At 44.8% G+C, this 12,493-nt stretch overlaps 1 protein-coding gene across 1 annotated transcript; it reads right to left on the reverse strand.

The window, feature by feature from the left end:
* Positions 1 to 24: 24 nt before the first annotated feature.
* On the reverse strand, positions 25 to 3,614 carry LOC127309953 (uncharacterized). Its single transcript, XM_071822437.1, has 5 exons — positions 3,494 to 3,614; positions 3,334 to 3,426; positions 2,342 to 3,250; positions 184 to 2,257; positions 25 to 103 (listed from the first exon to the last, which is right to left on the reverse strand). The coding sequence occupies exons 1-5, from the start codon at positions 3,612 to 3,614 to the stop codon at positions 25 to 27; spliced, it is 3,276 nt and encodes a 1,091-aa protein (XP_071678538.1).
* Positions 3,615 to 12,493: the final 8,879 nt, after the last annotated feature.

Here is a 12,493-nt window from a genome sequence, read left to right on the forward strand (position 1 = left end):
GCTTGCCGCTTTGTCATTGTGGCCTCATCCCATAGGATGAGCGAAGCCATCCTTAGGAGCTTGGCTGTCCCACATTGTTTGGTGAAGTTGCACGATGACCCTTCTGCATCAATGTTGAGTGGGATCTTGAATCTCGAGTGGGCGGTCCTACCTCCAGGCATGATGGAAGCAGCGACACCTGACGTCGCTGTGGCCACTGCGATCTTTTTCTCACCTCGAACTTTAGCAAGCAATGCCCTGTACAGGAAGGTCTTCCCAGTGCCTCCAGGACCATCGACAAAGAATACACCCCCTTGGTCTCGGTCGACTGCGGCCAATATTTCGTCATATGCCCTCAGCTGCTCGGTGTTCAGTGAGGACGCAAGAGATTTGTCATGTTCATCAACGACGATAGCCATTTCCTCAATGACCTCCCTCGCCTCCCCTTCCGTGTTGTCATAATTATCATCAATGTCCGGAAGAGGGAACGACTTTATGTCTTTGCCCATGGACTGCAGCATGCCCCTGATGTCAAGCAACACCTCCTGCTCCACCGCGGTAGGGCACGTGTGACGTCGCCTGAAGTCATCAGACATATCCTCTAGGTGCCTATCCCATAGACCGCGAATGTCGCTGGCCTCACAGAATACCAAGATTGTCGCGAATAGCCTCCTGAGCAAGACTGGCATGGCCCATTGGGCTGACTCAGTAAGACACTGGTCGAGGGTGTTGTCGGCCTCGATGAGACCCCTCTTCTCGGCGGCCTGCCGGAAGTTATCACATAGCACACCGTCAACTGTTTTCAGGTCTTGGAAGGACTGGGAGCCTGTTACGTGGTTTAGAAGCACCCTTAGAAAGTACCGATCCCCCTCGGCAGGATTGGCTGAAACGATTCGTCCTACTTGGAAAACCCGGTTTTTCCTCTTCTGCCATACCTTTGTTGATAGCCATCTGAACGTTCCTGGAAAGTCCTTGTACAGAATATGTCTTGCATCGTCGCGGTCCCGGTTAGTCTTGAAATACTCCGTCAGCATAGACTTGTCCGCGCCATCACTGGCAAGAACATTGTTCAGGTCATCTCCTTCTTTGAATGTGACTCTGTGCATGCCCTCCAGATGTAGCGGTAGCTGTAGGACCGATGGGTAGTTCTCACAGAGAATGAACCCGAATATCCTCCACATTGCTTCCGGAGGAGTAACCCACCTCGCGTCAACGAATCTCTTGATCTCGTCAATGTTACCTTGAGCGTCAGGTATGTCAATGTTGAACGAAGTCTGATCGTGGCCCTTGTATATGTATTTGTATAGGTACTTGACAGCCTTTATGCTAGAGCACACCTCCACGTTGATGTGGCAGTTGAACATGCGGAGCAGGTAAGGGTTGTAGGGCACTACCCATCTGTTGTCTAGCATCTGACCGCGGACCTTCGCTGAACTTCCATCTTTTCGTCTCCTGTACAGAGGGTAGGAGTCCTTTCCCTGTACGGTGGTCTGGTTGAACTCCCGAGGGTACCTGCACTTGCACTTCCCTTCTTGCATGCACACGTTCTTGGGCTTCAGCACACCGCATGGGCCATGCATCATATGCTTGACGACCATGGCGTAAAGTTCAGGGTACTTATGCTTGTCAGGAAGCTCGGCGGATATGACACGATCATACTGTTCTGGCACAACAAGCTTATATCTTGAATCCATGATCAACAGGAAATGGGCATGTGGCAGGCCCCTCTTTTGGAACTCTACCACGTAGACGTACGCCTTCACAACGCCTATGATATGCTCCTTAGTCAGCATATCTTTCATGGTCTCTAGCTTGGCCCTGAACACTCGGGCCACAAGATCAGGTCGGTCCTGCGCGGTTTGACCAGGAAACAACTCATCCTGTATCTCTGGCCAGTTAGGATTGCAGGTCATCGTTAGGAAGACGTCAGGCTTGCCGTACGTCGTCACCAATGCCATGGCGTCCATGTGCCTTTTCTTCATGTCTCTGTAGCACCCCTGGAACGTACCGGGGAGAACAGTCCTAATGCCAACAGCGCTTGCTCGTGTCTCCCCAGCCGTGATGCTATCAACAATGCCTTTATATAAGTCGGCACGTATCTCCGGCTGGTGCTCTCTGAACCAATTTAATCTGCAACCCTCGATCTTTATGTACATGTCGACCGCCCATTGCTGGAATAGGCGCCCTCCGTGCAGTATGGGGTTGAATATCGCAGGACGCGTCTGTAGCCTGTAACAATAGTAGTCCCTGACGGAGACACAAATATTGCCACTACCCTCTGCCGAAAGATTTCAAAATGAATGTTAGACAACATGAGAATGATTCTTTCTCTAAAAAACACAAGCATCTTAAATAGGCGAACCTTCATTGGCACCACGGTTTGCTCGTGGTAGCTGCGCAGCTTCCCAAGACTCCGCATGTTTGGGAAGATTTGGATGCCAACCGAGCTCCCCCTTTGGGAAGAAGAGGGGATATGACATTGGGTCGTAGCACCCCTGCGTGGCTTGTATGCTGTACCTCTCATTGTTGTTCCCGTGCAGGGTAATGCTGCGTTTGAACCTATTCACCAGGTCGCTCCCCTCGACCCAGATGGCAGCCACCTCAGACGCCATCGGTAGATTGTATCGCCTTTGGTCTAGCTTTTGATCGGTGTTCACTTCTATCCGGTAATCCTGGAGGTTGTCCCTATGGGCACCCAGCGTCCTTAATGTCTCGGAGTAGGGATTTGCTCTCATGATGTTCGTCAACTTCCGGACAACCTCCTGGTCCAGTTGCTTGGTAGCTTCCTTGCGATGGGTCAGGCTAGGATCATCGTCGTAGAAGTACAACTGCAGATGTTCAGGACGAGAGCCGGGCCCGAAAGAATGCACGTTACGGTACAAAGAGCCGTTCGCCCGGAATGTGTAAACCCCGGAGCTCATATTCGTGCAGCTGTCGTCGAGGGTGACGCCAAGCGTTGTGAAGGCGAAGTGGCCGTTGAAGAATCGGATACTTTGTCGAAAATGTCGAGAGTCCGCATCCGCGCTGGACCATAACCTCATGAGCTCCGGGATAGGACGTTGTTCAGCCAGTCTGATCTGGCCATTTCGACAGCAGAAACCAGGGGGCTCATGCTCAAACCTCTTGGCCTTGCAGTTTTTGCAATCCGGTACTTTCTCCAACATGTGCGTGCTGTCTGGTAGGTTTGAGTACACAAAGTCAAAAGGATCGACTGAGCCCACGCCGGATTCATCTGACGGATCATCGATTTCCACGCCATCATCGTCAGAACCTACAGGCATAGCGTGTCACAGACTTGTCAATGATACCGCGAAGGAAGGCAGCAATGTCGCCTAAAACAACTGGAAGACGTACCTTGATCGGCAAACATGCAGTACTCCTCGTCGCTGGGTTCGTCAGCGATGGCATTGTCGTCAATGATACCGCTAAGGAATGCATCAATGTCGCCTGTAACATTTTTGAGGCGTTAACCATCACCTATTATTGCGTGAGTAAATATATGAGTGTATATTACCATCAGTCCCGAGGGTATACGCCGGTGTGCTCGTTGAAGGGGAGGCAGGAGTAGAATCAGCTGTGATAGGTGAGGAGCGTTTCGTGACTTCCGGGTTGACAGCTGCATCTGGGCGTGGCATTGCGATGGATTGAGCACATGGGGTGTTCCGCCTAGCCTCGTTGTTTGCTTTGCGTCGATCCCGCGCTGCCTCCCTCCTATCTTGAGACATCCCCTGCCTACGTGCTCTTTGGTTTGTATTGATGGTTTGTCGCTGCTCACTTGTTAGATTGCGCCTACTATCTCTTCGACGTGCGTTCTCTTGTTCCCGCTCAGCAGGTGTTGCAACTGTCCTGTTTGCGCGTCTATTTGCATTAATCTCTTGCCTCTCCTGAAGAGTTAATCGTTGTCGACGAGCTCTTTGACGTTCACGTGATGTTTGTTGACTTTGAGGTTGTCTGTCTGCAATGATGACATACAGTTTGAGCTTTTCAGTATTATAAAATTATTATAAAATACACACAGCTATATTTAAATAATATACATATTCAATTGGTTTCATGTCATACCGTTTGAGCTACCCCCAGGCGATGGAGTGCCTCCTATTGTGAGTGTACTTTGAGTTGCAATGGGCAGTCTCATTTGAGCTCGTATGTCTGCGTTTGATGCATACTGTTAACGATGATAATGCATCCTGAAACTTATGCAGTGAAATAAGCTAAGTCAAAGGACATACCGTTTGAGCTTTCCCCAACCAATGGAGTTCCTCTTATTGTGAGGTTACTTTGAGTTGGAAATGTCCACGCCAATGGTGTCTGATCATCATCGTCCGATGACAGAACTGTCTGATCTGCCAGTGGTTCACGTATGAAAAATCCCGTTTGTGGGCGTGACAAACCAATGGCTTGTGATCGGTTTGAAGAGCCATTCTCAGCAACCACTGTCGACATGGGCACACCAGCTTATTATTGACAATGTTCAACACCATTTAACAAGGTGCACTGATTTACATACCATTTTTTCCTTTATCTATTAGTTGATTTGGAAAGTGTGACATTTTATGACCTGCAAATAAGAAAAGAAAAACAAGTCACTGAAAAATTATTGTTGTTTGTGATTTTGACAAACTTACTCCTGCAAATTTTATATACCTGTGCATTATTTACACGTTTGTTTGATCATGAGCAACTTGCTCCTGCAAATTTTATAAGTTGATTCCAGGCTGATCATTATTTATGCAGCTGCCAGGCTGCAGTGTACATCACCAACCAAGGTGTGCTTTTTATTGTGATTGCAGATGGATTAAAATTGACATAATATATTTACTTGACACTTACTTGAAAATTTAGTTGTGAGTATAAGGTGGTTTTGTTTGATAATTGATACACCAAATAGAAAATTTACTTATTAGTTGATATGTGCATTTCATGTGGCCTTGCCGCTGCCACTATTTCCAGCAAGGGTGAATTAGTGTGAGCAGATAACACATTATTTTTTTTCCTTGTCGCTAGCAGCCAACTGCTGCATATCTACAAGGAAAATTTGTTCAAAACAGAGCATTTTCAGCTGAAAAATTATTGTTGTTTGTGATTTTGACAAACTTACTCCTGCAAATTTTATATACCTGTGCATTATTTACACGTTTGTTTGATCATGAGCAACTTGCTCCTGCAAATTTTATAAGTTGATTCCAGGCTGATCATTATTTATGCAGCTGCCAGGCTGCAGTGTACATCACCAACCAAGGTGTGCTTTTTATTGTGATTGCAGATGGATTAAAATTGACATAATATATTTACTTGACACTTACTTGAAAATTTACTTGTGAGTATAAGGTGGTTTTGTTTGATAATTGATACACCAAATAGAAAATTTACTTATTAGTTGATATGTGCATTTCATGTGGCCTTGCCGCTGCCACTATTTCCAGCAAGGGTGAATTAGTGTGAGCAGATAACACATTATTTTTTTTCCTTGTCGCTAGCAGCCAACTGCTGCATATCTACAAGGAAAATTTGTTCAAAACAGAGCATTTTCAGAAAAACAGAGTAGTTTTCAGACTCATAAGTAGAGAGCAGAGTGAGAGGGTTAGACAGTGTATGATGTTAGAGCTTACCAGATTGTGCTTGTTGTATCCCTGCACACCGCTCCCGGTTAACTTTGATCTTTTGTGCCACAGGATGTATTCACACTTATAATATTTTTAGTTCAGTTGACCTGGCCTTGTCATTCCATATGTTTTCTTTTCTACAATGTTTTATACATGTTCATAATAATTTGATAGGGCAGAACTTTAACAAGCCGATGGTCTTATTTTTGGCACGTGCGTTTTAGTTGTAGTTAATTTTTATTTCTACACAAGATTATTTTCTCAGATTTTCTCATGAAATTTATGAGTGCAAAGTGAGTTTAAAATATTTCCCTAATGTGTAAATAATCTTCCATGCTTAAATCATTCACTTGACTTAGTACGATTTTCTTTTCTGTTACCGCTTGTGTGACCTTATGATTTGTGATGATATAGAGAGGTGTGAGCTTGACAAAAGGTGTGATTCTGATGATGTAGAGAGGTGTGAGGGCATTGCAAAGGTAGATTGAAGTTGGACCGTATCAAGCCTGTACATTTAAAATACGCAACAAAACGAAAGCACCAGTGACCTGATGTGTACACGTACACACCATGTTGCACATCTCATCTTGCTTTTCTGGAACAGCAAATATATGACCTGATTGCATAACTTAAATAATGCTGCGCCTCTACATGTGTACACTCTGTATGTTTGATCATGAGCAACTTGCTCTTGCAAATTTTATAAGTTGATTCCAGGCTGATCATTATTTACCGATGACGGAACCGATCCGATGAAGTTCTCCTTGCTTTGATGAAGATGATGGCCGTCAGTGACGAAGACGGTGGCCAGCAGCGACTTTGGTCAGGGCGATGAAGACAAGGTCCCCTTGCTCGATGAAGACGGTAGCCGGCAGCGTCTTTGGAGAAGGCGATGAAGACTTTGGTTAGGGCGATGAAGACAATCGAGGTTATAGCGACGGCTCCTTATGCGAGGCAGTGGCGGCCAAGGTCCCCTTGAACGATGAAGACGGTGGCCGGCAGCGTCTTTGGAGAAGGCGATGAAGACTTTGGTCAGTGTTATTTCAGGGTCTTTGGAGAAGGCGATGAAGACTTTGGTCAATACTGGACGCTGGTGGCCGGCAGTGGCGGGATGTTTTTTGAAATGTTGTTGAGAATGTGTAGGATCCGGCCAGTTTGTTGAAATGCTGTTGAGAATGTGTAGGATCCGGTTTTTTGAAAAGTTGTTGAGAATGTGTTTATCCGTTTTTTTGAATGTGTAGGATCCGGCCAATGTGGTATCCACGCCTAATGGAAGTTTGTTGAAATGCTGTGTGATCCGGACGTTTTGAAAAGTTGTTGAGAATGTGTAGGATCCGGCCAATGTGTTATCCACGCCTAATGGTTGTTAGTTGAGTTTTCTTTGTGATGTGGGGGTATTATTGTCCGTCCTGAAAATGTGACACCAGGCATTCACCAGTTTGCTTTTAATAGTAGAGATACCCTGTCTTTGCACTGGATGTTGGCATTCATCAGAGAAATCATTAGTTCATTTTTTTTTGCGGGGAATCATTAGTTCATTGTTAACAGCTCATTAGAACATGTCTTATGTACCATATTCTGCTAGTATTACTGGCTGGAGAGCTCCTCCGTGTTATTCCTGATAATCGAACAAAAGTTTCAGAAGTACTCCAGATTCGTGGAAGTGTGCACACTGAACTGGCGCAGTTTCAACAACTGTCATTCGATACGAGTCCAGTCATAGCTCCGTCCAGATGCAACGATTGTACTACTAGTAGTACTTATTGTATTGGTAATATTGTTCTCCTACTTGGCAAGACCCGTATATTATATCGTAGGTCTTCGCAGCAAAAATACGCCATCTGCATACATGTCAGCGTTTAGATAAGTTGATTCCTGGGAGATGGGATGCCATAGTACATGAGTACTTGATGTATAGTACTCCTGGTAGTACTATATTCTTATCTCAAGTAACGGAGAAAATTACAAAAAACCACCACATATCGGGCAGTCGTTTCAAAAAGCAACCACTATTCGAATTCTTTTCAAAAAACCACCACTCTACGGTTAACACGTTGCAAGGTCCACTGATTCACGTCCGACCTGATGTTAATCACGAAACTGACGAAACAGGCCCACTGTCAGGTCTACGTGGCACAACATAGACGGTACGCGTCGGAGCGCCGTTGACGACCGTTAACGGCGCAGTGGGGCCCACCACTTGGTCGTTTTTTATGGATGGATCGCGTGGAGTTGACCAGCTCACTCTCCCCTAGCCTAGCCAGTGAGCTTTTGCTCGTCGCCGTCGCCGCACTGGAGCAGCGCCGCCGCCTGGAGACTTGTTGCCGTTCCCGCGAGGCACCGACGAGGGAGACGATGCCGAGCTGGCACGACGGGTCGACGAGCTAAGAGAGGCTCCCTGTAAGTGGCCGATTTGAATTTCTAGGGTTTCTGATTTGGGGGAGAATTTGGGGATTTGTATGCATTGGTCGATTTACTTTGATTCCGTTTGCATTTTTGCTCAATAGGAGTTCAATGACCTCGACTATGCTCCTGATACTACTGAGGAACCTACATTTCATGGATTGGCCGTGGGATCTGGCGAACGATGCCGTGTCCACAACCTTGAGCCGGTGAGATGTGTTGCCTTTGAAGGGCCGAACACTGGTCGTCGTTTCTACCTCTGCTCCATTGAAAATGTGAGTGTTATTCTTTGCTGTTGAACCAGTGCAATATTTGTGTGTAATTATATGTGTGTAATACTCTGTAATTTAACCATAGAAATTGTCTGTATATTTAGTAATTTCATAGCAAAAATCTATGTAATTGAACCATAGCATGTGAACCATTTGTTGGCAGCATATTTGAAATTATTTATGCCTAAACCATTTTCTTTTCCAGTTGATATAAATTAAGGGCAGCATTGTATTATTATGTATGTGTAGAAATATAGATAATTTACTATGGGGAATTAAGTGCACCATAGCATGGAGTGATATATATTTACTGCAGCATAATATACATAATTTCCCTAATTGTGCTCATTTTTATGCAGCATGTTCTGAACTGTGGCTTCCATGCATGGGTAGATAGTGAGTGGCCTGAGCCACTACAAAATGCTTTGAAGAAACTATGGGGAATGTACTACTCTAGCAATTCAGGTAGAATTGATGACAAGGTAGAGCATGCCAGATTTGTTGAGGAGCTTGCTGTAGAGAAAAACAAGATTGAGAAGAAGTATGCAAGCCTGCTAGTTGATGTGAAGAAATTTGCAGAAGAGACTGAAAAAAGAGTGGTGGAGAGAAATTACAAGTTGATAACTTCAGGAGCTGCTGATGAAATTAATGAGCTAAAGAAGGAGGTTGCTGAGTTGAAGCAGTTGCAGAAAACACAGGCTGAGGTCATTAGGGCAAAGAAGGAGGAATTGGAGGCAGGAAGAGAAGCTTGGAAGACAGAAACTGATGCTTTGAAGAAAGAGAAGGATGCATTGAATGAGGAGAAGAGAAAGCTGGAGTACATGCTCTATGACCTGCTGAAGCTTAGCAATGGAAACAAGGACAAGCTCAAAAGGATTAGGGAAGTGTGTGAGGAGGAGTTGATCATTTGATGTCCTACTGCAAAATTGTAATGGTTAATTGTGGTACTGGTAGTTTGTAATGGTTAATTGTGCTACTACTAAGCTATGTAAGTGAACCCAGGTGCTGTAGGTGCTGTATGTGTTCTGTACCCTTTTGTTAGGGTATAGATTTGTGAACCTGTCCATTTGTATGTCAGACTTATCTTATGTGTGAACCTGTCATTGTGAACCTGTCAATTTGTTGTGTACCCTTGTGTTATGTTATGTGTGAACCTGTCCATTTGTTGTGTACCCATGTGTTATCTATATTGGATTGTACTGGCAGTATATCAAACTAGAGCTGGTAGTAATCTTCCAGGTTTTTTACAAAAAGCAACCACTTTTGGGGATGTGAATGACAGAAAACCACCACTCTCATACAGATCCAGCAGCACAAGGTTCAGACAATAACAATAACTGAATATAACATGGTTCAGGCAGTAACTAGAAGATAACTGATAGAGAAGATAACTCATTCAGACAGTACAAACATAAGTTCCTGGTTCAGACACATACAAACATACATAAGTTCCTGGTTCAGACACATACTCTGCTTGAGATCTACCAGCACAAGGTTTAGACATTACATACATAACTGATACACATACTGAGATCACAGAACATCTTTTTTGATATCTGCCATGGTAAGGTTGTCAATGTTGCTTGCTGTCAGGTATCCCTTCATCCTAGTGCTCTCTCTCCTCTCTCTTGTTGGCCTGGGGGCTTTGAATGGAGCTGCAGCAGTTGTAGCAGCAGCAGATGGTCTAGCACTTGGAGCAGCAGATGCTCTACTAGCTGCAGCAGGAGCAGATGCTCTAGGACCTGCAGCAGTTGTACTTCCTGATGCTTCAGTTGATGCTGCTTTCTTCTTAGAAGGTGGTGCTGCTGCAGATGCTCCAGCACTTGGTGATTTCCTCTTTGGTGCAGCTGGAGCAGTTGCACCTGTATTCCTCTTCCATGGTGGAGGGTTCAGAGGTGCAGAAGCTTTCTTCTTCTTAGGTGCAGCAGGAGCAGGTGCTGAAGAGGCTTGGGTAGCAGTTGCTGGTGCAGAAGGAGCAGCAGTTGCTGGTGCAGATGGAGCAGCACTTGGTGGTGCAGCAGGAGCAGCACTTGGTGCTGCAGAAGGAGCAACAGTTGCTGGTGCAGATGGAGCAGCACTTGGTGGTGCAGCAGGAGCAGCACTTGGTGCTGCAGAAGGAGCAGCAGTTGCTGGTGCAGATGGAGCATCACTTGGTGGTGCAGCACTTGGTGGTGCAGCTGGAGCAGCACTTGCTTCCTCTCTGTTCTCCTGTGAAATAAAGAAACATAAGCTACTAATAAAGGTGAACAAGGGATGAAGCATAGCAACTATACCTGATGTTTGTTTTTCCTCATTTCTAATGAAGGCTTCAGTGGGACACCACAGTTGGTGTACCTATGCCCAACTTTGCCACAGTTGCCACATGTGATGCTTGCCATTCTAGAGGTTTGTTTTGGCTCTGGCACTTCAAACTTACCCTTTCTCCTTTTTGTTTGACGTCTACCCAATGACACCTTGAAAACTGGTGGATCAATGTCAGGTGTTTCAGTTTTGTTCCAGCTATCTTCACCAGGCACAGGGTAAACCACTGGATTGTATGCCTCCATGTACATTGGTTTCTTGAAGAAATCATTCACAAAGTCTTCAGGGTGTAGGAATGCCTTGTAGATGGCACTGACAGCATGACTGCATGGAATTCCACTAAGGTCCCATCTTTTGCAACCACATGTTCTTGCTGTCAAATTCACATCATAGGTTTTGTCAGTCCCATTGGTTACTTCCCACAAACCATCAACAGATTTCTTTGATCTGTACATTCTTGACCACTTCTTTTTCTCTTCCAGAATCTCTGCATATGTTGGGCAGATCACCCATCTTGCCTTTGCTGCTCCAGTTCTCTTGTCATCATTCCTAACCATGAGCTTCTTTCTGATGCCATCAAACATTGTTCTAACTGGTTGACCTCTGACATCTAAAATCATTCTGTTGAAAACCTCACTAAGATTGTTCACAACCAGGTCAGTCTTGCAGTTGTAATCCATGGCATATCTAGCCCAAGTAGCAACAGGGATCTTCATTAGCCACTCCCAAGCCTCTAGGCACTCCTCTTTCATGTTAGCCATGGCAACATCAAAACCATGCTGAGTGTAAGAGTAGCTGGCTGCATCCATAAATTTCTTGAGCTCTTCACCTCTGAACCCAGCAGTTTGAAAGTTTGCATAAATGTGTCTAAGGCAGTATCTTTGAGGACAGTTGGGAAATATTTGGTTGATTGCATTAAGGAGACCCTAGTTCATAGCTTTAATTAGTCAACTCCAATAATAAGTGTCGAGGTTTAAGTTAGAGTCCGAGGATAAGTGTCGAGGTTTAGGTTAGAGTCCGAGGATAAGTGTCGATGTTTAGGTTAGAGTCCGAGGATAAGTGTCGATGTTTATCTTCAAGTCCGAGGATAAGTGTCGATGTTTATCTAAAACTCCGAGGATCTTATCCTCGGACTTGAAGATAAACATCGACACTTATCCTCGGACTTGAAGATAAACATCGACACTTATCCTCGGACTCTAACCTAAACCTCGACACTTATCCTCGGAGTCTAACTTAATCCTCGACACTAATCCTCGGACTCTAACCTAAACCTCCACACTTATCCTCCCACTCTAACCTAAACCTCCACACTAAACCTAAAGTTGTCACCCAAACTTATGTACAATGGAACATGTATTCAACAAAAAAAGGAACATACCTTCTGCCTATCTGAGATAATGGTGTAGTATCCAAATTTCCCAGCCTCACCACCAAGTGCATATTTGAGCTGTGTTAGAAACCAAGACCATGATGCTGTCTCCTCCTTGTCAACCAAACCAAAAGCAATAGGGAATAGGTTGTTGTTCCCATCCCTTCCAGTAGCACACAGAATTTGTTGTCCAGTGCTAAGCTTGACAAAGCAACCATCTAACCCTGCAGAACCAAAAGCAATAATGTAAGAAATCTGCCATTTAGATGCACCAAGAATTTGCTACATATTTGTATAAAGCTACCATGCAACTCACCAAAGAATGGTCTGCACCCTTTAAGAAACCCTTCAATGGATGCACCAAGACAGTAGAACAACCCATGAAATCTAGGGTTCTTACTAGGATGCTCCAGAAGCATTTTTGTTGTCACAATGCATCTGGAGCCAGGATTTGTATCTATAACTGTCTGTAAATAATCTCTAAGCCTCATGTACTGCTCAATCTGATCTCCTAGAACAACTTGCAAAGCTTTCTTCTTTGCTCTGTATGCCATCATCTTCTT

Source organism: Lolium perenne, chromosome 6, assembly GCF_019359855.2.
Source record: "Lolium perenne isolate Kyuss_39 chromosome 6, Kyuss_2.0, whole genome shotgun sequence".
Taxonomy (NCBI): Eukaryota; Viridiplantae; Streptophyta; class Magnoliopsida; order Poales; family Poaceae; genus Lolium; species Lolium perenne.